Raw genomic sequence first — 26,093 nt, 5'->3', positions numbered from 1 at the left:
TGTCGATTTAATACTATTTTTTAGAGAGACATGACAAAAAGAAAAAGTCGCCATTAACAATATAAAATTACTGAAATAATAAACTTCTTAATTTAAATACAACAGCAATATTAAAATAATAAATTTAATGGGATAAAACCTTATTAATTTGCAAGAAAAGGGAGTATATTTAATGATAATGAAAGTCTATCAAGCAATTTTTTATTATTATTAATAATTGAAATTTATGCGATAGCAATAATTAGGAATAATAATCATAATTTAACTACTAATTATTATAACCGATTAATTATTTAATAATTACAATTAATAATAATAATTATAGCAGCTTGGCATTTAAGCAATTTCCAATTTTTTTTTCTTTACTTTAATGATTTAAAAATTAATTAGTTCCTATTTTGATTAATTTGGTACCTTTAAAATGATATTTTGTGTGATTGTATACGTAATTTTATCAAATTTTATTTTAAAAAATCCACGTCATTAGAAAGTTTTCCTAGTAAAACTATGTTTTTATAGTTTCAATTTATACAAGGAGAGAAAAAATAATGAGAATTAATCAATAGTAAAGTTGTAAACTGTTATCTTTCTAAATTTACAATTTAAAAACTTCGAATAATGCCTCTAGACCCAGTTTTTCCAAACGAAAATAATCTTATCACTGCAGCTTTTCCGCAAAGCTCGGAACATTGACAGAGAAGACGAACATAAAGGAGCAAAATAATAAAAAAATAACTGTGTATTGTGTTGCAGTACGTTCGTCATTCCATCAGTCAATAATTTCTGCTTCATAAACAGTCTATTTTTACGGTTTTAAACTTTAAATATCTGTTTTAATTTTAAACTTTAACATTTAAAAGTAAACTTTCTAATCGTCTATATTAAATTTCAATGGATTATTATAGTTATTTAACATCTTGCTGTTGAAAACTGCATTGGTAAAATGAGAAAATTTTGCTCAATTAATCTCATTATTGATTTATGACATATCTATTTTAATAGATTAAGTTTTAGATACGCACGTATCACTCCTTTATGTCATTTTCCTTCAAGTACGATGTAAGATTTATATGTTTTCCATTTTTATCTAAGGAATAAACCTTTGTAAAACTGAAAATAATAAGAGATTTTGAAAGAATTCCTTAATTTATATAAGCAGAAAATATTCTTTAAACACGATTTAATTCAGTAATAATTAACAAATGTCTTAGCTCTAAAGAAAAACGAGTTTAAGACAATTGAAAGGCGATCAACAATTGTGTTTAAAAAGTTATTTTGTAGCTCTTATGATTTTGTATATAAAACTAATGCAGTAGTTTTAAAGAAAATAAATTAATTTTAATGATTTCAAGAAATTTGAGCATTTTTTAAAGGTTTTATTTAGTATAAAACATTAAAATCTCAAGGAACAAAGAGTACCAGTGCCTGAGTAGATAAAACTAATGAACATGAACCCAAGACCATTGAACTTTGTCGTGGGTTCACACCTTGCTAATATTTGGCCACGTAGAATTTTCCTAGTTTTCTTCAAGTATATAACACCCAACTAGAGCCAGTTTTCCATAGAAAGTTTTCTTAGGAGGCATCCCTCTACGGCAGATCACTCCAGTGTCGCGTAAAAAAATAAACCGAACCAATTTAATTAAGGAATAAACTGAGAAAAATAAATAATAATAAGCACTGTTATAAGAAGTTAGTCCTTTCTAATTGAATAATTAATTAGTATATGATAATATTTATTAAATTATTTGTTAAACATTATATAGTTTCTGTTGCTTGGATGTTTTATATTGATGTAACTAGTATTATTATGATTTATCTTACTTAATCTCTTGTACGACACTTTGCATCGGTTACTTGCTTAGAAATCAATGTCCAACACGAAGATAAATTGAAGTGCATAAAGAAGATTCTTATAAATCTTCACTCGTCGAAGCTTGGGAATTTTTAAAATTGGGATAAATTGAGTGAATTCGAATCAAAACTCAAAGATTTATACAGATGAATGATTGCACAGACATTGTCTTCTTTCCTACTAATCTTATAATTTATCACCAAAAGAATCCGGATTGATACAGCATCCCGAATGATCTTGCAACTATTCATCACCCCATAATCATCATCTGTTGATAAAAAAGGGAAAAATCTTCTATAATACCATCCAGAAATGATAAAAGTTTCTACATGCTAAATTCATATGAAGTTTTTAACTTTTTTTAATATAATTCTCGCATAATTATTGTAATTCTTGCGTACTAAATAGCAGAAATTCGTATGCACGAATGAATTAAAGCAATAAATTTTCGATTGAACATACTGAAACAATAACAAATGTTTGAATTATCGAGTTGACTAAATGGATTTGATTAAGGATAAACCAATAAATTGAAATTTAATGATTCTCTAACTTCCTGGTCGACAATAGAATGTAACGTGATATACCTGATAAGGTTTAAAATTGTTAAGAGATAAAATTACCTGTATGAGAATTTAAAATATTTAAGAAAAAAATAATAAAGTTTAAGCTTAATTTCTTTGATTTTTAACTGATTTTGTATATTTTTTCTAGCATTATAAAATAAAAAACGTAATGTACAAGCTTTAGTTTCAATGACATAGAAGCGCTGATAACTCTACTTATACCTATCCAAGATATTTAAAGGGTCTGAATAAGGTTATATAGGGATCATGCATAAATATAATACCTAATTTCTCTCTACACACCTTAAAAATTCAATCAATAAAACAAATTCTTCAACGCTTATCACAAAAGAAAGTTACATTTACATCATTTCTTTTAATTGCAACAAAATATTGCTGTATTTAGCGTATGGCATTCGAGAATTAAACTTTGTAATTAGGTATTTTATATTATAAAACTATAATCTAAACTGGTAGGAGTCTTATCCAATTGGGAATCGAACACAGATTCTCATACTAGAAGCTCGAACACGCTACTATCCAATCATACAACGAAATCGGAATTTGCTATAAATAATTATTCTTGGCCATCGTGATTGACAGAGCATTTTTAGTGTTTTTAGTAGAGCTTTTACCACTTTTCCCCCCTCTTATCATAGAAGCTATCTGTAATATTTATGTCAGTATTTACTTAGAAGTTAACCAATTGCCATTGAGTTTACTTTTAGTACGTGAACAAGGTTATCTTTTAACTCTTGACCCTTCGTTATAAGTTCTTATAGTAATTCCTCGAGTCCTTATAATGAAAGAGTTATTTATTCATAGGCATTCCTTTCATAACATGTTACCTAAGAGTGAGTTACAATATGAACATGCTGGATGGCATATTAAGTTAATGAGAAAGATTATACCTAAGTTTTTATCATTAAAAATTAATGAATCCAGCAACGAGCTGCGTAACTTTTCCGTCAAAAACATTTAAAATTGCGTGTGCTGCTGTCTATTATATTATTTTACTAAAAACCCTTTCTACATAATTATTGTTAAGTGGAAAAACCCTTAGTTTTGAAGGTGGAAATGAAACTTATAACAAACTGTAAATGGTAACGAGTAAAGTCTTTATTAAATCAAACCCCACTCGAGATATGACACATGAACCCGTATATCTCCTCATCCTCTTGGCCTTTAACCACCAAAATTTAACATCAATAAGGCCCCTAATACTCAAACGTTACTGCAAAATTTCAAAAATTTTCGACAAAAAGCAGAGGAGATATTAAGCTTCAAATTGGGTGAAAAAAAAATCGTGCCCACACACAAAATCCGGTAAAATAATATATATATTTACTAATTGAAAGTAATTAAATCAGTAAAATAACAACAGTTTTGACATTATTTTCAACATATTTAGAGAGGAAATATTCATATTTAATCTTCATTATTCATGTAATAACGAAAATATCAGAAAAATCTATAAAATATTGTTGAATTTTAGAGACTGGTTTTCATCTAGGAATAATTATTAATGCAATTCAAATGGTTTAGCAATGATCGATGACTACTCATCTGAGGTGAGATATGTTTCTGCCCTAAACTTTGATCTAAACATTTCATCAAAGTAAACAATAGTTATGAAATCCTGTTAGAAATGGATAATATCGGAGATCCATTCATCATGTGTCATGGATAATGTTCTTAACAGATGCCCCCACAAAGCTCAAATCTTGCAACTTTCACACAATAACGAAGCTCAATCACGTTATAATTTTATTATTCTTCAAAGAATAAAGCGAGTGAAGGGTGTTACGAAGTATTGTAAAGGTTAAACAGTGACGAAAGATCCGGAGTAATTTGAATTATAAAGCTTAATTATTACTTCAAAACTTCTGGTATTAAATTATAAATAAAATTATCTAGTTTTTATATATAATAAATTTTTTAATTTTAAAAATAATAGTAATTTATAAGACCCTAATGTTCTTTTCTTTATTACCAGCTTTTCTCACCCATCGATCAGCACAAATAATTTAAACTAGGTAAATTATTAATAAATCTGGCATAAATGAACTTATATCGGTAAATTTATCATTGATTTATCTTATTGTTGATTAAGAGCCGAAATTCAAAATAAATTTCTCATACAGCAATGCGACACATGGACGATCTGTTGAGGGGATGCCTTCCGGAAGGCCTTTCATAAAAATTAATCCCTATTCACGTGGTAGAAACACAAAGAAAACCCACGACCACTGGTAGGCGAAGATTGCTTGGTTTATTTGTTTAAATCAACAGAATACATGGACGATCTGCTGAGGTGATGTCTCACGGGAGGACTTTTATAGAAACTGGCGCCTATTTACGTGTTTACGTGTTACAAATGTGAAGAAAAACCGAAAATCTCCACTTGACCGCAGTGTTCAGTGGTTTTATCCACTCTACCACTGGTGAGCGAAGATTCCTTATTAACAAGTAAAACTATAACAAAGTATTCAATTAAATTACAATAGATACGAACGTTCATTTTGTAAGAAAAATCTTATTTAATTATTTCCATTAATTGTATTTAAACAATTTGTTTACAATCTCTCCCTGCCTTTCCCCTTGTACAGATCAATTATCCCTTATATAGTAGCAATATATATATATCTAGAACATGAATCGATTTGTTCTCTGTCAACGACTCCTCGTAATCTAGTTTGAGTTATTGTCATCTGTTTTGCCTCAGAACACGAGAGAATTGACCAGCAACCGTCAAAGTTGTCATTCTTGAATTTTTCTTTTCCTTACATATTCAAAGTGGCTTAAAAATTAGTCAACCGTAATGTATTTTTTTAAAAAAACTGGTTCGTAACAACTGCATGTTGTTATACGCGTTTATATAATGAAATCTTTATAACAGCAATGAAAAGAAAAATAGAAAACGTAATAATGCATAATGATAATTTAACTCTGGTAAACTTTATGAGATAAGGAAAGTTGAGGGCTATTTTATAAAGTAATTTTTTTATCTTTGAAATATAAACAAAGTTTAAAAGCACTTTAATAATCTGCATAATTTGTTTAATCATATATAATTAAATTTCTACTATTTCCTAAATAATATGGAAAGTACTGCTTAGTAAAATCTTAAAGTTGCACATATGCAGTGTATTAAACTAAGTTACTTTCTAAGCTATTATATGTAACAGGAAAGTATGACCCCCCAAGGTTCTTACATTTTTGGACTCAAGGGACCTCGAAACTTCAAAAAAATGCAAAATTTCGGGAAGTTCTCTATGTATGTGTTTAGGGAGACGATTTTTTTCCATCAACTTTGAGTGTTAACAACTCCTGTGCTTATTGACAAAAATTTCTGAAACTTTGCAAGGAGTTTTGTGTATTAGCGGCATTGATGCTAGTAAATTTTGGCGGTTAAAGGTTAACAAGTTGTGGACATAGAGGGAACCACGTGTCATATCTCGAGTGTAGTTGGATTTAATGAAGATTCTAATCGCTATTAGCATTTGCAATTTTTTTTATAAAACTGATCTTTATCCTCAAAATTAAGCTTCTTGCAATTTTTTAAAAGAATTGATAATATAAAAAGTTTTTAAATAAAATCTCGTAACAGATAGAGCTACACACAATTTTAAAGTTTGGCTGCAAAAGTTACCTGGATTTTTATTAATATTATGTAAACGTATTGATATATTCCATAAAGTAAAAGTTTTAAAGTAGTTTAGTCAGTTAGAAATGTTCCAGAATATTAAAATTCCTGATTGCCGATTCCAACAAACTCTGATTTTAAGTATTATTAAGAGGAATAATTATAAACTGAAATTTCTCCAATTGTCACACTTTCTGTTAATATCACACGTCCACATTAAGCATTGAAAATCAATTCTGTAAGTAATATTTTGGCACGTGTTTAATCAATACTGAATGTAATTTTCACACCTTTCCTATAATTCTCTACAAACAGAAACTGAATAAAATTAGTATTAAACAATCAATTAATAAATTATTAAACTTAAATTTTTAAATATGTCATTCGTAGAAAAATCTCTGCTATGTAATTTATACAAGGAACAGTTTATAAGTTATTAAGTTTTTTTCGATGTAAATTTTAATTTTTATATATTCCTATATTGTTATAGTACATAATGTAATTGTGGGAGAGGAGAGACGAAGAGATTTTATTTTTGTATCCTTCTTCTGTAAACACCTCTAACATTTATTTAAGCACGAATTATAAAAAAATAATCGTTTTTGGGGGGTTTATATAAAAAAATAGCGGTAGAAGAATTAAGCATATCGTTAGATAAATGAAAATCAGCATAGCGTTACAGAATCTGAACTTACATTTTATTGTTAACATACAACAGTAAAATGAACAATAATCTATACTATAAATCACTGTGATAATTCTAATTGAGCCTGTTTCCAATGATACGCAGTCTGTTAACTTACATTTTAGCACTTTATAAAATTACGTTATATCGTATCTTCATTTGCATTTCTTAAATTACAAACTGGAAAATTTATCTATATAGAGAACAATAAACAAATTTAATTAAAATAATGCATCTTAAACATATTCTGGAGCCTGCACATAGGCCTAGTGTTTCTTTTACACTTTATACAGTATAATAGAGAAATCTCTCCCACATCTGCGTTTTATGCCCTACAAAAAGGCATAGACATAAACTGCAATCTAGGGCCCCAAAATTTTACATTTCTACTTGTTAAATTTACTACTGGACCTCACTTGAAGAATCTTTCACTCTCACTATTTATACATTACTTATATTATTGTTAGAAGATAAAGACTACTCAAAGTTCTAGGCTGAAGAAAGGAAGCGAGTGAGGGGTGCTTCTAAGATTCGGGCCCTAAACAATTACCTAATTTGTCCAACTTTAAATGCACTCTACTCATATGTCAAGGGACAGAATGTTTAATAAGCCCAATAGCGTTAAAAATTTGAGGGATCCGAAAATGTGAGGCATCAAGCCAAATTGCCCTCTGTTAACTCTGTTCTCTATAGGACTAACAGATGATAGATATCTAAGCAAACTAATTATTAAAAAATTATTAAAATTAAAAGAAAATATTTGACGTCCTCATCAATTTTTCTAAATGGCGGTGATAATTATTTAATATCTGTAAGATAAGGTTAAATATAAACAATGTAAGAATCACGTAGATTTGTTAATTAATCGAAAACACGGGATATTGTTTATATTTGTTAACTCGGTAGGAGATAATTCATGCCCAATTAATTCTAATGAAGAGAAAATTTGATTATCTCTTCATTAGAAGCGTATGAATCCTTGCTTGTAGAAACGGCATCATTGCAATTCTTAAACATTGTATTTAACTGATTAAAATTTTAAACAAATTCGTAATTAATTCCATCATTTCACTATGTTTTAGCATTAAATTTAATTCTATTTTAAATATTTTATATTAAAAATATTCATTTTTTACTTACAGGATGCCAATTCAATTGTACAAATTTGAGAATCCAAAGGAAAACGATACAGATCCATCATACAAGAAAACGTTAATTTTAATCTGAAAATAGTTAATTATAATTAATTAGAACAAAATTTTGATAATAATTTAAATATTTTATAAATATTAATAACTTATCTCTATAATGTATTATTTATTAAAAATTAAATTATTAAATTATATAAATATTAAATTTAAATTGAAAAATTCGAATTGTTTCGTTACAGAAGTACAACTTATGTTTTAAAGAAAGATTTCTGGGGTTTATTGACGATTAAAATGAATTAAATCGAATGTACAAAAGTCAGATAACAATTATAGAAACGAAATTGCGAACATTTAGCTGTTTATTTTAATTAATTTAGTTAATTATACGGCATTTTTATTCACGTTTTCACTAATTTTATTGTCATCAAGTTTTGAATATAAACCACGTGGAAAGAGGGACATAAAGTGTCGAAAAAGTAGAAGAGGTCAAGAATACTTGAACTTATGTTAAAAAATCTTATACAGTAATTAAGTTTAATATATAGAAATTTAAGAGACCCCGTTTAAGAGTGGTCTTCTCTGAAGTCGAGAAAGGTTTGGACTAAATGACCCTATGACATTTTATCATAAGGGACCAGCAGGACCCAGATGTCTAGAAGAATTGTGGTCCACTAAGAAAATTTGATCTGATAATGGGTGGGCCCATCACGAACCCTTTAACACATATTTTCGACCATGGCAGCAACAAATACGTAATATTCTGCTAATGGTACAGTAAAGAAAAATTATTTATATGAATAAAGGAATGATGATGATGTATTTATTCAATAGACATTCAAGTTGTTAGACGTTCAAATAAACTTTAGTAACATTGAGATTTTTAAAAACAAATCTATAGAAGAAAGATAAAGTAGAAAAATAAGTTTAATTAATTCTCATTTAGAAACGAGGAAAGAAATAAGAATAGACAATCTGAATTTGTTGACTCGAATTTCTAATTTAATAGTTTCAAGAGTCGATTGAAATCGTTGACAATCTCTAAATAAACTAAACTCTCTCATTGATACTTTAATTTAATTTAACTGTAGGATTAAAAAAAAACAACATACAGCATACATTAATTAATTTATGAGTTTGAAAAATTCAGAATTTTAATGAATTTTGTTTGGTTTCTTTAACAAAAATACAAGAGAAATGAATTCTGTTTACACTTCTCTTGAAAAACACGCTTAGTACATAAAGAGGAAAATGAAATATAGAAATAAACTTTTGTTTGTTAATTATTCAATGATAAAAATTGTTTCAAATTAAAACTTGTTTGTAACTATTTAAAATTTTCTTGGTTTACTACGTAAACATACTGACTAAAGGACTGTAGTACGAACCGCTTGATGACTGATGAATCTAAAAGCACTTCCCCTTCACAAAGTAATAAACTACAATACTTCTTAGGGCGTGGGGCCTTAAAAAATGTTTTTAAGGCCCCACGCCCTAAGAAGTATTGTAGTTTATAGGTAAATTCAGCTGTGGAATGCACAAATCTAAAAATAAAATAAAATAAAATTACGAGTTTTTTATCCGTAAACAAACAAATTAATTACTTTTAAAACTTAATAAAACCTGTCTCTAACCTCTTAAAATAACTTTTTAATATCCTAAACTTACAAGACAGAAAAAAATAATAAAAATATTAGTTAAACGTAAATTAAACATGTCATTTTAATTTGTTAAAGAGTAAATCACTTTAAACATAATTAAGAAAAAGAAAATTTTAACTTATATTAAGTTAAAAATATTTTCTAAACTTATAAAGTCGTTGTAAAAGTTTTATATTAAATTTGCATAATATAAAAGTTATTTTTTTTTCTTCTCGGCTCTTCAGAAAGATTCTTTGTAGTTAGATAGAGTTTAAAATATGTAATCATGATGACATCAACGGCAAAGAATAAAAAGTAATAATAGAATTTTGTTATATAATAACTACATTTTTCAAATTTTTATAGAACATTTTACGATGCTATCACCTTTCATTGTAACTGATGAGAGTGCTCTACTTTATAATGAGATTGAACACAAAGAAAAATGGCGTCAAGTTAGTAAACTTTATCTTTCAATATAGTTATTAATTAAATTCAAAAGGATAGTTTTTCTCTTTTTAAATTATTATTATTTTTTTATTGGTGTAATTATATCTAGTTAAAGGAGTATAATCTAACATGTTTATAACGAATATACAGAATAATTTTATTGTAGATGTTAATGCTTTCCTGCCTGTCTTTCAGGCTAATTTTCACCTCTTTGGTTACTCACGCAATCCTTCCATCAGATAGAGTTAAAAATTTAATTCTTTTTTTAATCTTTTCCAAAATTCTCGAAAATGGAAGTGGATACAATGGCAGATATTTGGAAATTACATTACAAGTATTGTCCACTAAACATTTTTTAAAATATTATGAATATAAATTTCATTAATCTGTTCTTGTCCATTATTATTATTTAAATAAAATATATTTCTTTTATAATAATAATAATAATAATAATATCGTTAACTTTTTTTTTATTTAAGGGAGTAAAATCATTTCATATCCTCATGTTTATTCTAGACTAACTTAATCACTTATATTGTATATAAAGAATTAACATTATCCGTTAATTTAAAAAAGATTAAGTCTAGCTTAGGGATTTACACAGAGCAAAAAACGGACATAATTATACATTTAAATTTAACATCTTTTTAAAAAAAATATCGGTTTAAATAAAAAAGATTTAAGAAGTTTGATTAAAGAAAACATTTTACCCAGATAAGTACTTTTTTAACTTGGTTTGCGTGCAAATCAGATTAAGTGTTACTGCTAAAAAAAAAACTTAAAGAATGGTGAATTACCTCACTCCATTTGCATTGTTGTGCCCACCAGTGATAGAGTGCATAAAATCACTGAAAAGCGGTGGTTAGTCGACGGTTCGTACCTAACAAACGTTTTAACCGCGTGGAATTCCGGGTGTTCTTCACGTGTCTAGCACCTAAATAGGGGCTAGTTTCTCCCACAGAAAATGGCAGATCGCCCATATCACTTGCAATATTATTAATAATTTTTTCAGAAAATCCTAATTATAATTACACAATAAAAGATAATAGTATATCGGTTTATTATGTGATTAATATCATGTCCATAACCATTTGATATGGCAGAGTGTATGTATATAAATTTTAAGTGATAAGTTCAATCGTCTATGTATACTTTAATTATATTTTGAATATAATTTCATATATTCTTTATAGTTGTTTAACATGTAAAAATTGCGTAAATCATAAAATATTAAAATAAAAATATATAAATTTTGTACACAAAGAAAAATCGATTGATTTGGATTAAAAGATTAAGGCAACGCAACGAATGGAAAATCTGGCAAGGAAGGGTGCCTCCTAGTCCGTCCCTATTTAGGTGTTAAACACGTGAAGAAAACCTGGGAAATTCCACATAACGTTCCGTTTGGGAAAGCAAACCCGCGATTAACCACCAGTATTCAATGGTTTTATCCACTCGGCCACTCGTATGTAACAAAGAAAAACCACGACTCCATATTACTTACTAAATTAATTAAATCAAATTTCTCTCAAGGAGTTTATGAGAACAAATCAAGAATTATTGAGAAAGATCTGAGATGAGGTAGAAAATCTTTATGTATTTTTTTAATTCAATTACAGACTTTACCATTTGACATAGTTGCCGAGAAAATAGATGATAATACATCTTCTTCATTCTTGTTAGAAAGTTCAGAAATCGATAAATAAATTTATTTTCAGAAAACTTTCAATGAAAATTCTTAGCGAAGAAGCCAATTTTTGATATAATTTATCAAACGTACAGCGCAAGTGAATAAAACCACTAAACACTGGCAGTTGAGTCGTGGGTTCGCTCCTGGCCAACGGGTGACACGTGGAGTTTTCCAGTTTTCTTTACGTTGGTAGCTCCTAAATAAGGGCCAGTTTCCCATAGCAAGCCTTCCAGGGAAGCATGTCATGTTGCCATAAACAAACAGAACAATCCAACCTACACACTATTTAATAAGAAATTTTATAGCCAGTTTCTTGTACATAAATATAAAACAAAAAAAACCACAAAAATTAATAATATAAAATTTACATATTCTAATGCTAAATTATACCCGCTAATAGTCAATAAGCTTAAAATTTTCAAAAATTTCTTTTCCTTTATTCCCCAAATAATCATTTCTTTCAATATTTTGAAATTTTATTAGGTAGACAAATTAAATTTACATAATTATTAAAATTTTATTGGCTATTATATCAGATTTAGTACTATAGAATAGTGAATATTCGATTCCACATTATACAAATTATTCATCGATTATTCTGTTTTACGATGGTTAGAATGGCCTTAATATTTATTAGTATAAACAATTTCTATTTTATTTTCAAGGAAAATTATCTTTTATATTAAATAAAAACAATAATATCCTTTAATGTACTTTTATTTTAATGATATTTTAACAAAAATGAGCAAGTAATTATTGCAATGTCGTCAAAATGCCGGGATGCAATTTAATCGTATTTTAATTGAAAAAATCACGTAACTTCAGATCCAGACCGAAGTTTATATATAGTAAATTGGAGCCTCATCCCCAAAGTTTTACATATCTGCTCTCGATTTTCATTTGTCTTGAGATTAAAGAAGGACAGATACACAACAGACGAACACCAGTAGGGATTTATATAGGTCCACAAATTGAAAATTCCAGCCCAACAATTTTTAAACAATAAAAGAGGCAAAATTTATATACTGTCTGTTCTCGTGAAGACGATACTACGAAGAAATGTGATGACGTATAATGGGTGTAACTTATTATTAAAAATAGGGGTGTTGAAAAGTCGAAGAAGCTTACTACTTTATTTATTTAGAATTTGATTTAAAACAAATACAGTGGAACCAATCTGTTGCATAATTTACATACTATTGATAGTAAGTAAAATTGGGGTCTTTAAAATGAAGATTTAGTAAATCATTTTGTCTGACAAATATTGTCCACGTTGTCAGACATTTACTGTTTTAATTTAAAAAAATCGATGAGAATATTTATCATCAAGTTACTAAAGAGTTGATATTTTTTATTATTTGATAAACGAGTTCTGTTAAATAAAATGATAATAGAAATATCTGTGACGACGTGAGACTAGTTACAAGTGTCACGTGTACACAGTAATTTGTCATGAATTTAAGCAGTCCTCTACATCGAGAAAAACATTTATCAATGATTTATTAACTTATATTCCTACATCTTTAACCAATTATCACAATGATTATCATATTTTAAGTAGAACACATAATCGTAATTCCAATTATCTAATTAACCTCCCAGATTTTTGCAAAAATTTACCATAATGGTTTCATATTTAATAAGAGATTTATACCAGAAATTTATATACAGGTCTAATGAAGTTATTTTATAACTTCTGCCATTTACATCTTCTTCCCATTTTGCCAATGATTCTTTTTTAAATCCCTGCTTTCACTGCCTTATATAAAATTTTCAATCTAACTCTGCCTTTCTTTTCTTTCTGGAGCAATCTATTTCAACTCTTTACAGGTTTGTGAGGGATTGTAGGATTGATGAAATAAAGTAACGCAACATATGGGCGATCTGTCAAGGGGAATGCCTCCATGAAAGACTTTCTATCAAAAACTGGCTCTTATTTTGTTGTTACACGAGTGAAGAAAACCCAGCTCGTTGACGAGACTCGAACCTGAGACCAAATTAGTATTTAGTGGTTCCTACGCTTTCCCCAGTCTTTCATTTTTATTATATGGCTACACCACAAGACTATTCCTAATCTACTTCATCGATTATTTCCATTATCTATAATTTCCCATAACTTCTCAAGAAAATCCATCTCATGTACTGTACATATAGATTTTTTTTCTTCTTTCCCACCTCGTTTACTAAATCGCTGTTCCAGATGTTTCCACACTTTGCACCAATACCGAGTGTGGTTTTTTTCCTGTATTCTGACAATCATACGCAACTAAATTTGAAGTTACTATTACTTTCCTCGCTCCTCATTTGCTACTGTTACGCATCAAGATATTTAAATTTATTTCCTCCTTTTAGTTCATCTGTTTCAATCTAAATTACCTCTTTGGCAATATATTTTGACTTGTGTTCATTCTCAATCCATAATTTTCGTGCTAGTTATATAATAACTTGTGATTATGGCGAGAAAGCTTTATACAGGAAAAAAAGGGATATAAAAATAATATTCCCTTAGCATCAAAATTCATTGATTCACATTATTCTTTCTAAACTTTCAAAATTGCTTAGAAGCATATTTTGAAGACAATAAAAGATAAATAACACTGAAGAGATAGTGTATTGTTTATCTCTTGGGAGTGCTCCTTATTGTTTTCAATAACTCTGGGAATTCCAAGAATGTTGTTTATCCCATAGCCCTTTTAAAATACAATACTTTTTTGTCTATAATATTCATACAATATACTGTAAAATGTTTGCATCTAACAGCATAGTATAAAATGCAGGATAAAAATCCCCTGTAATCAAAGAATGATGAAAAATCGAAGGATTCTTCCGAAGACTCACTTTTTAATGTTAAGAGCTTTGATTGTTCAGATTAAGGCAAAGCTCGTTATTCTTATTATAATTATATACAACCAAACCTCGATTCAGCGCTACTAGATGTTCAATTCTGAAATAGCTCTAATTAGTGTGTGGCGCTAAAGTGAAGTATTTCAAACGATAATAATTTTACGCTATAGTAACGAGCCACGAATCACTGCCAGTGTTCAGTGGTTTTATCCAATCGGTCACTGATAAGAATACAGACAAAGAATTCTTTAAAAAAATAATAATAAAGTTAAATGAAATTACAAAGATTAAACTTATTTATCCAAAATTCAACGAATTGTCACAAAAAACATTCAAAAATATGAAAAATAAAGAAAGTAAGTGGGATAAACACGTGTAAATCAATAGTATAAAGCTGTAGAAAGAAAAAGAAAAGAGTAATTTTACTTTACGAAAAATAAGATATAACTTTTGCAATGTTAAAACAACAAAACATTTAAAAATAGACAAGATTTTCAAAATTTATGCAAATCCAAAACGAAAATATAGCTTCAGAACGTTACACTAAATCCTCTTAACCGTAGAAAATCAACTTCTTTAGGCAACAGTTAACAAAATTAAGAATAAAGAAACGTCTTTTCTCTCTCGACAAATATGACAATTATTTTAACAATTATTTCAATTATCTCTCTAATCCGAGTTCATGATAACTCACGTTTCAATGAAAAGCAAGAGTGCAGATAATGAACACGAAAAACGAATTTGCAATATGTTACAGTGATATTTTTGGTCTTAAGAACCTTTTTGTCAGTCGCAAACCAGTAACCATGCACCATTGGTCATGCAGAGCTGGTGTCTGGCACAAGCTATGCATGACCAGTGGTTCGAGTGTTGGACCATTCAACAAAGAAAACGAGAAATAAATCCCCAGAACGAAAATATTCTTGTGAAGACACGAGAAAACAAATATACGACCATCTAAAATATTAAAAACACAAAAATTTCAGTTAAAATGCTGTTAAAATTTATTTGTTAAGTTATTAACAGTTTAAATTCTGTATTAAATTGATGTCGATGATCTTAAAATATTGTAAGGCCTCCTGAAGGTTTCATGCAATCATTACCTCTATCGATCCTTTAACAGTATCTACTCATCGGTGTATCAAACACTTCCGTTAGTATAATATATTAATTCATTTTAAGCTCCCAAGTCTTATCTAAATCTCATAATAATAGCTAAATAGTCAAACGAGCTTTGTCCACTCGCGTATATGCGAATTATACAATTTTCTGTGTCGAATCACGCTTGTTGGACAGTATTAGTTACGCGTGTGCAACTGGACACACAGCACAATAAATATTTTCCAGTCTATACGGTTTGTTGCAACGTTGTCCCACTACATAACAATCAATACCAAAATCTTGTATAAATGTATTGGGCCATATTCTCTTTGATTTCCTTCTCATCTCACTTATTTGAGTCCATTCAATTGCAATTTTGGAAGATTGTACCATCGATGGATAAGATAACGCAACATAAGGGCGATTTTCAAAGGGGGTACTCACGAGAGGATTTTCTATAGAAACCTGTTCTCTGTTTAAGTATTAACGTCAAAAAACCCCGGAAAATCATCTGACCAACCTCGTTGATGAGTGCCGAACCCGCGACCAACTGTCAGTAGTTTTATCCACTCGGCCGCTTTTTTTTCCTTAGAAGTTATTAATTTAATTCTTTGATTACAAATCAATAATTTAGTTTATAAATCTCTCTCCAATTTTATTATATTTTATTATTAAGACTTTAATTAATAAACATGTTTCTTGCATAAACAAAGCATAAAATAAATGAAATTAAAAACAGTTCTGGCGTGTAATCTGTGAAGATTAAATTAATGTTATCATACAGAAATATTAAATAAATTAATTAAATTTATTTCATTATTAAGGAACGATTCTTTTTAATTTATTATATTATTATATTGATATCTCTACAGTTAAATTTCTTCTTTAATTAGTGGAATGGAGTGACACGAGGCAACACAAGAACGAGGACTTTCTATGAGAAACTGGCCCCTATTTAAGTAATAGAGATGTTTGTTTGGCGACCGCATTATCGGACCATTCTTTTTTTTTTGCCGAAGACATAATTACTGTTACAAATTATCTGGACAAGCTGCAGCTGTACCTGATACCGCAATTGACTGACGGTATTTTTCCAGCACGACGGTACACCCACCACATTAAGAGGTCATTTGTGGGAGATGATCTCCAAACTTTTTCCAGCACATTGGATTGGTAGAGGTGGCACAATTGCTTGACCTTCTAGGTCTCCTGAGATTAAACTCCCTCGATTTTTTCTGTTAACCATATATTGAAGTGGAGTCGGCGCAAAAAAAAACCTTTTTCAGTTGGTGTATTAATTAAAAAATAGTTCGAACTTATATGTCAATTAAAAGCCATGATATAAAAGTTTGAAGTTGTAAACTATCTTTTGGGATTCTCTTTAACTGGTTCCTGAAAAGCTATGATGAATCTCTGATAGTCTCGTTTTACCATTTTTCATAAGTCCAATGCCATAAAGTGAGAGTACGTTCTATCTAATTTCTATATTATTATATTCAAATTTTTATAAAGATACAGCACTCCATACTGCTTATGACACTATTATTATGTAAAATTTAAACTAATCTTAAAAGCGGAAACCATATTTTAATTCTTTTATCTTTTGATGAATCTTTATAATACATCTTTCTTTAAAAGTTTAGTGTTTAACACTGAATTTTATGAAATTCTGTTTAAAACAAAAGACATAATAGCTGTTAAATCAAATTTTATTGAACAGATTATAGAAATAAGAGAATTAATTACATATTTTTTTTAAAATTTTACTGCATTTAAAGCCTTAAAACTCCGATTTAAAATCAATATAAAATGTGATAATTAATTTTTAAAATATTATCAGCTAATAAATTTTTATTATAAATAAATAATAAGTAAAAATATTGGTTAAAACAAATGTATTTTATACGATAACTTATGAACTCAAATACGTGAAAGTAACGAGGCTTATTAAAAAAAAAATAGTAGCTAGAGTTACAGAGGAAGCATTGTAACGATAGATATAATATCCGTTCTCTATAACTCTTGCAGCTTGTCATTTGATTGATCTAGAACACGATAAGACTTTGTTGCAACTTGTTTCATTCTTCGTGTGCCAAATAATCGTGCCAACAACGTATTTGTCGATTCCATCACAAAAGTAACACAAGAGCTATCAAATTTTGCGTTAAAACTTCGCGAAAACTCAACAGATTCATCAGATCAAATCTTTCAGCTGATTCTTCAACTTAGAGAAGAAGAAAAAATCGCATGATGTTATCATCGAGTGTCTCATTTCTAAGTTGAAGAACTCTCTGAAAGAACAATTTTCAACAATTGAAAACAATGAAAGAGACGTAACAATGCACTAAAGGATATCACAAAGACAATTTTAAAAAGTTTCCAAAGGACTATTGAAGGTACTGTACTTGCTGCATCTGAAGACAAGTGTTTTGAAACAGATGGGATTAACATTAACAATAATATAATGTTAATATGACGTTTCGTTTGAGACGATATATATTATATTATTATATATATAATAATATATTATATATTATACAATTATATATTAAAATAAATGTTATTTTTAATATAAAATAATGAAATTAGCAAGGAATTTTACTTATTCAAATTATATCAACAATGGAAAAATTTAGAAAATATCTTAAAATTTTAATTATTATTTAACAGATTAAAAATATAAATTGGAAATAAAAATATTTAAGATAAAAATGGTCTTACTTATTTAGAAGAATCAGTATTTTTTTATCAATTTAATGATGAAATTGTATTACTTTCCACAAAAAAAAATTAAGTAATAGTAAAAGTTGAAATTAGTTGACGAGGTCAAGTTATTTAGCTAGTTTGTTCATCGAGTGAAATAATTATCCCAATTACACCCAGGAGAACCCAAATGAAGTGATCGATTAGACATCTGAATTCGATCGAATGGCAGTTTCTATTATAGGAAAAACATTAAAAATACGAATATCGTTCATCATTTTCGATTTAGGACATTTTGGATGGGTGTAACCGGTCTCCGTGTTTTCTTGCGTGTTTTTTTGTTCACGATGGAAGGTTTACTGTCGTGATGGAAATTTAAAATATTAATTTTACATTCTTATTACTTGAAATTAGCTCCTAAATTTGAATAAAGATTATATTATGTTAGGGAATAGAATCTAATCATAGTCCTTTGTTCCTTTCTCCTAAACCTGAAGCTGTATCTTTTGATATGCAAAGGGAGCATCGCTGACCTCTCAAGGAGCTGGAAGCTGGCCAGAAAATGAATCCGATCATTTCTAATACAGTTTTTCTGACGGCCGAGAGACAGTTAAGAAGTCAGTCTACCACTCTAGAGTTCCAGGATCGAATTTGAGCGAGTAACTTCCCCGGAATTTTTCAACGTCAAGGATGTACGGCCCGTTTCTCAGTTTCTGTCAACAGTATTGCTAAGCAAGGCCCTCTTAATGCCTTCACGGTGAAAAGAGCAAACTAAAGAAGTCGTGCCATAAGAAAGTGTTACGGATTCGAAACGAAAAATCTTTGAAAGAAGTAATTCAAACTGTGTTCGCTATTATGAAAGCGTGTTAATGTAAACATCGCATCAGAAACATAAGAAAGTGGCCGTTATTCGGAGACAATCGATGTTTGGAAGATTTATTTTCTATGCATTTTTGTCAAAAACTGAAAAAGTTCCTTAAAAAATGGCTGCTCCTTCGAGTCTTCGTGACTATTTTAAATCAATACGTCAAGTTACCTGTGATGCAGTTTGAACTGAGCTCTTTAAATTGATGAAGGAGACTTTCTGTAGTTTAACTTTTCAATTACGGTCAATTAGGAATGTTATCAGGCTCTTAGGAAAAAAAAAAACATTGATTTGAGAGCAGAATTAAAAGACAACGTATTGATAAGATAAAGTCTACGTCAGGAATAATGATATTCTCTAATTTGACTGGAGAAATTGATCAATGAACTTTATTCAAAAAATTTAGTTATCGATACAAGTAAACCAAGCTGCTTATTTTAAATTTAACGTTTTTCTTTTCCTTGCAACAAACGAAACGAACAAGACAACTCTTGACTTACAGCAACTTTAGAAGATCAGCTTAATTATATAGAAGAAATTTCGAATAATAACACTTGTTACTAATCAAGTGTTGCGAATGTCACGTGTCCTCACTGAATGGGTGCCGCGTGATATTCTCAACACGTAACTCGACACTTGGCACCCACTCTGATCTTACAAATGAAGATTATGATCTCGTGATATTTATAAAAGCAAAAAACAGTAATCAAATTTTATTTACGTATCATTACGCTAACATACTGGCTCTTCAATATTGTTTATAGCCCCAAAAACATTTCCAAATCTTCGGGGGGGGGTCATTATTTGATTGATTGACATACTTTCTCTCTGTTATATACAACAGCCTGGAAAGTAAAAATCGACAGTCGAGACCCTTTTGGGACAAAAATAAACATTTAAAAAATATTTACATTTCTTAAAGAATAGTCTACAGCTAAAGAGGTATATAGATTGCCAGATGGCGTCAAGTTGAATAGGCTGCTGATTGGTGTTGACTCCAATGCCAGAAATTCATTTTGGATGATATCATAGAAAATAGCAGAGGTACTGTTATAAATAAGCCAAGTGATCCAACTTATGACTATTCTAAGCAAAAGTTGGATTGATTTAACTGATATCACTGGCTCCTTTCTGGCTAAAAAGATCACAGGTTGGTCTCTGGTTGAACAGGAGATGCTATCTGATCACAGAGCAATCTCTGCATTTAACAGCAACACAGGCTTTGCCTTACAAAAAGTAACTCCTTCAACCTAAAAAAGGCAAACTGGCAAATGTTTTATGGTCTAATTCAAGAAGAACTGAATAATTTAAGTACACTAACCTATCTTAAAACTGAACAAGAAATTGATAAATGGGTGTCAAAGCTAAATAACATTTTGAAAAGTGTAGTAGAAAAAGCCTTTCCTAGGAAAGTCCCTCTAAAGAAGGCTGTGCCGTGGTGGACCCCAACATTAACATCTCTGAGAAAACAGGTCAATTCTCTTAGGCGCAAATTTCAAAGGCAGAAAAATCTCCAATTGAGAGTCAATCAAGAAACTGAATAAAGGTCAGCAAAAAAGAAATACATCAGAGAAATGGAGTCAGAAAATCTGAAATCCTGGCAAAACTATTGCTATACAGAGAGAAATCTTAATCTATGGAAAAACGTTTATAGGCTTTCAAATAGGAACAACACGGATCTTACACTTCTCGCACCCATAGATAACATCCATCAAAGTTATGATATCAAATCTGCTTTATCAGCCCTGGCTGCACAACTTTTTCCTGGAGATAATACCACAGATGAATTCTCTAAACATAAATCTATCAGAAAAAACTGTCAAAGTGACTGTGTTCAGCTCCAACTAAATAGATTATTATTTCTTCACTTTCGAACTCAAGAAAACAATTTTCTCTATGGGACCTCATAAGGCTCCAAGAGGTGAGATCTATGCCAAAATGCTACAGGTTTGTTTCAACCTTTTGGAGCCATTTTTACTCAGTCTGTACAATTGCTGCCTAAGACTTTCTTACTTTCCTGACCAGTGGAAAATTGCTAATGTCATCCTTATCAAAAAGCCAAAGACTGAAAATACCAACCCCTCCAAACAGTATAGACAAATTAGCCTTCTTCCAGTAATAGGTAACTTTTTGAAAAAAAAAAGATTTTGGGCCGACTCGAGTGGCATGCTAATACGCATCACTGGCTAGACCCAATCCAATCTGGCTTCAGAAAAAGCAGAAGTGCTGAATATGCCATCTATGGCTTCACAGACATTATAGAAGGCTTGAATAACGAAGTTTATACCGCTGCTATATTTTTGGATATTAAAGGAGCCTTTGACAACTGCTGGCACCCAAGCATTATCAACGAGCTCTCCCAACTAGATTGTCCTATCTATTTTGTTAAGTTGGTCTTCTCTTTTTTAACTAATAGGAAAATAAATCTATCTTACCATGATCACTCTGTTAAAAAACTCCTAACTAAATCTTGCCCTCAAGGTAGTGTCTTATCTTCTTTCTTATGAAACCTGGCGGTAAGCTCCTTTCTGAAAACCAAACGTGACAAGGCAATAAGTGTACAAGCCTATGCCAACGACCTTGTCATTGTGTGTCAGCATAGGGACACTGCTTTTTTGGAAAGTAAGCTAAACGAAATGTTGAGTATAGCTTCCGAATGGGCCTATCTTAATAAACTACAATTCTGTACTTATAAGACCAAAGCCATGCTTTTCACCAACAAATACAAATTTTCATACCCCAAGGTTTTATTAAATGGTGATTAAATCGAATAGATAGATCGGAAAAAGTACCTGGGAGTAATTCTTGATACTAAACTCACACAAAGTTATCATACTGATTATATCTTGAAAATAAACAACATGCTGATAAAATGTGCTAGATGAATTTGGGGACTAAATCATAAAGCTTGTAAAACTCTATATAAAGGGACAATATAACAAATGCTACTTTACGCGGCCTCTAGCTGAAGTCATGTAACTAGTAAACATTCAATAGCAAGTAAATTACTCTCTCTTCAAAGACAGTTTGCTATCAGAATTTCAAAGTGCTGCAGAACTGTTTCTACAAATGCCTCTCTGATACTAGCAGAGCTCCTTCCTTTGCCACTATGTATTGAAGAAAAAGTTCTAAACTACTACATCAGAACCATAAACATCAAGGTTCAACAACGGTCTCTATTCCTATCTACGGCTGTTCACATGCTTCCACACTGCAATTACCCTACTAACTGTGATCATCATCCTGTAAGCAGGGTTATCCCCAGGGTGCATCTGGTGTCATCTGCTTCCTCCTTGGATAACCATGCTGACATTAATATCTACTTAGATGAGTTCAAAGACCCCTTCATGTTGTCTCAAGTGTCTGTCTTCCTGCAAACTAACATATTTTGCCCAAAATATGTTAAAAGGTACAGATACCCCCCACATACCTCCATCAAGCTGAAGATGATGCTGTATACCAAGCTGTTCAGTGGGCAACTTCACTACCTAACAAAACTCTTTTTATCAACATTTACAGTGACTCTCAGTCTGTCCTAAAAGCCCTATTAAATCTCAATTGCAATAGCAACAAAATCACGTATATCCAGCACCATATTAAAAATCATGTTAATAAGATAACTTTTATTTTTGTTCCTGGCCATACTGGCATACAAGGAAATGAAAAAGCCGACTTTGAGGCTAAGTCAGCTGCAAAGGACACACTGACTTGGACTATACTCTCATCCCTCTCTCACGTAGCAGCTTTAAAAATTATATTCATGTCAACGCTATGCAGAAGTGGAACCAGCAATGGTTGAGCAGTAAAACTGGTAGAATAACAAGACTTTATTTTCCTAGTGTTGATTGCAGGTTCACATCGTCACTTAGAGATATTACGTTTGCTACTGCTCAACTACTTACTGAGCATGGTAATTTTTGAAGCTACCTGGCGATGTATCACCGGGCAGAAACTGCCTTTTGCTTTTGCTCTACAGTAAACCCTGACACCGTCGGCCATATATCATTGTCCAATTCACGATCAAGATAGACTTATTCTGAAATTAGAAATCTTTACGCATAGTTTCAGGTGGCCATGTCCACTGGATAAGCTTGTTCAGAAGCCACTGTTTGATGCTTTTTACAATTATATTAAAAAAATATGGAAGTGAAGACTATTCATAATTTCTAATTTGTAGTTTCTTTACATTTTAGTTTTCACTAAAAGCCGAATACTAATTTCATTATTTTGGTTTATGTATCCTTAGTGTTATATACTCCCATAGGAGTGGTGCACTTATTTCTAATAACAAAAAAAAGAAAGCTAAAGACTATTAAAAGAATATTCGTTCATATCTGTAAAATACTTTCCTGTATAAGATTATATATTTTAAGAAACACAACAAGTAAAGGACAAGAAGCTTCAAGAAAAACACTAAAAATACGGTTAATGTTACCTTAGGTTCCGAGATGGGGACGTAGGGATTTTTTCCCTACGTCGGCGACCGCGCCGGGGAAAAATTTTTTCCCTGCGATTCAAGATGGCCACGCGACCGGCCGCCATCTTGAAATGCTATGCAGAATCCGCGGATTTTAACCGAAATGAAAAAAAATTAAAAAAAAGGGAAAAAGTAATTTTTTACTCACTTTTCGATGGAGTTCGACTACTTCTTCCTTTGTTTCTTTCCTTTTCGATCCAATTTTTTGCCGGTTTCGCTAAACTCCGGATTTTCGTTCGGTGAAGTTCTTTTATTCGCTGTTGTTTTCGCTTCGGCCGCCCTTTTATTGGTCGGTTGGCGTTTTCCTTCTTTTGAATTAGTATTACTATGCTGCTTTTTGGTATCTTTCCCTTCTTCTTGTTAGCTTTCTTTTTCGTAATCGTCGCAGGCGCTGCGGGAACGGTTTCGGGCTGGAGCCAAATCGGCACTTTTCCCTGCCCGGACAAGTGTTGCTTAAGTGTTGGGCAAAAGTTGGAAATCTCTCGCCTGGTTTTCTGGAGGGCCAGGAATCACAATCAATGCAAACGGAATCAGTCGGCTGTATGCCTAATTTCACAGCAAATTTAAATGCGCTATCGACAAAGGGAGGTACACCTAACTCCAAACGGTCGTCTTCCATCGACTTGTAAAAATCACGGGAAGTGCATTTCGACCGAAATTCGTCGTTGCAAATCAAATCGACCGAACCGCTCATTTCCACACAATCGGTAATAACTAAACGAGGGGAGGTTGGAATAGTGGGGAAAAAAACACAGCCTATCCTTAATTTCTAGTTACAGGTTCGTCTAACGTTTAGCTAAAAATTGTAAAAATAAAAAAAAAGAATACTTACTAATGCAAGAAGAAATATTAACCACAATTATTATCCGATAAGAGTTAATTTGAAAACGAAAAATCGTCACGAAAAAAAAACACGAGTCATAATCCAAATCGCAAAACACGGCAGCACACGTTTCCAACTCGTAGTCAATTTGCATAAAATTGCATTGAAACGAACAGAAATCACGTCACAGATCGAGCATTTGCATATTCGCGCGTAACACCACTATGAATTTCCCGCCGATATTACTCTCGCACGACGTCACGAAAAGGCTCCCTCTACCGTCGCAAATTTACACACACCGTCGCCGTTTCGAGGTTACAGGATACTCGGCAACATGGAAGTCGGGGTCGAAACCGACCGGGGAAAAAAATTCTCGAGGGCGTCGACGTCACGAGTCTAGGGAAAAAATTTTTCCCCGTCGCGGACGCCGACGTAGGGAAAAAAATCCCACCACCGCAATCTCGGAACCTAAGGTAACATTAACCAAAAATACTTTATGAAAATTCTCTTAATAGTGTTATAAGATGGTTTTTTTTTTGTTTATAGCCATAAATCTGTTACACCATTCCATTACATACTCCATTTTCTCAATCTACATGACAGTTGGCTTGTATTGATGGGTTTTGTTTTATTTGTAAACTCAACCATTTACATACACCCACGTTCTCGATCTGCATTATTCAAAGCACGAATCTATCAGATTATTAATTATATTGATATTTTAGTACAATTTATATAACAATCTTTTACATTAATTAATCTTTTCGCAATTCAAAATGGCTACCTTATTTACACTATGTTTCATCTATATTTAAACGACAATTTAAAAACAAAACAAAACAAAAACACCCATGAAAATAAATATATAAATTCTATACTCCGTAAATATGTCAATAATTATATATATATATTAAAAAACTATATAAAACTTTAACATTAAAATATATTTTATGATCTGTAAAGGGCGTATAAATATTATTATTTCACACTTAAATCTTCATCTATAATACTAAAATCGGAATATTTCGAAACGTTCTGTCGTTTTATATTGAAATTTTTGACAAAAATCTGAAATAACCTTTGTACTTTTATGGTATAAATTTTAACTGATTTATATTTGAAATCATAAAATAGAATTTATGAAAGAAAGTTTTATATCAAGTATAAAAATTGTCATTGAAATGTATATTAAAAATAAAAAATATCAATAATCCTGAGACGAAGAAAGTAATATAAAAATTACTTTTTAAAAGTAAAGAAATGTCTGTTTTTAGACTATAAAAACAAGTTTCTTAAAATTTTATATTCAGATGCAATTTTTTTTTTTTTTCACGTTTTCTCAACTTAAATTTGGGTTTAGTTTGATCGAATGCAGCATGGGCGATCTGCCAAAAAAAGATTTCTCTTAGAACTTTCCAAACGAATTTACGTGTTATACACGCGAAGAAAACCCGGAAAATACCACGTGACCAGGCGCAACCCACCACTAACTTTAGTTATATTAACTACTCGGCCACTGATGGGTCCAAAAACATTGGGCATTTTAAGTCGAAGTATTTTTTTGTCGCTTCGTGTAATAAAACTTTGATAATGTTCTGTT

At 30.6% G+C, this 26,093-nt stretch overlaps 1 protein-coding gene across 1 annotated transcript in view; it reads right to left on the bottom strand.

Moving 5' to 3' along the window:
- Window positions 1-26,093, bottom strand: part of LOC136986633 (glycine receptor subunit alpha-2-like) — a 60,707-nt gene that overhangs the window by 9,737 nt on the left and 24,877 nt on the right. Inside the window, exon 5 of the mRNA XM_067284219.1 lies at window positions 7,893-7,975. Within this exon, the coding sequence (XP_067140320.1) occupies window positions 7,893-7,975 (83 nt within the window). The remainder of the gene's footprint in view (window positions 1-7,892; window positions 7,976-26,093) is intronic.

This window comes from Centruroides vittatus, unplaced genomic scaffold (assembly GCF_030686945.1).
Source record: "Centruroides vittatus isolate TY-2023 unplaced genomic scaffold, ASM3068694v2 contig_1215, whole genome shotgun sequence".
Lineage (NCBI taxonomy): Eukaryota > Metazoa > Arthropoda > Arachnida > Scorpiones > Buthidae > Centruroides > Centruroides vittatus.
Note: the sequence above shows the minus strand (reverse complement) of the source record. Positions and strands in the feature narration are given on the sequence as shown.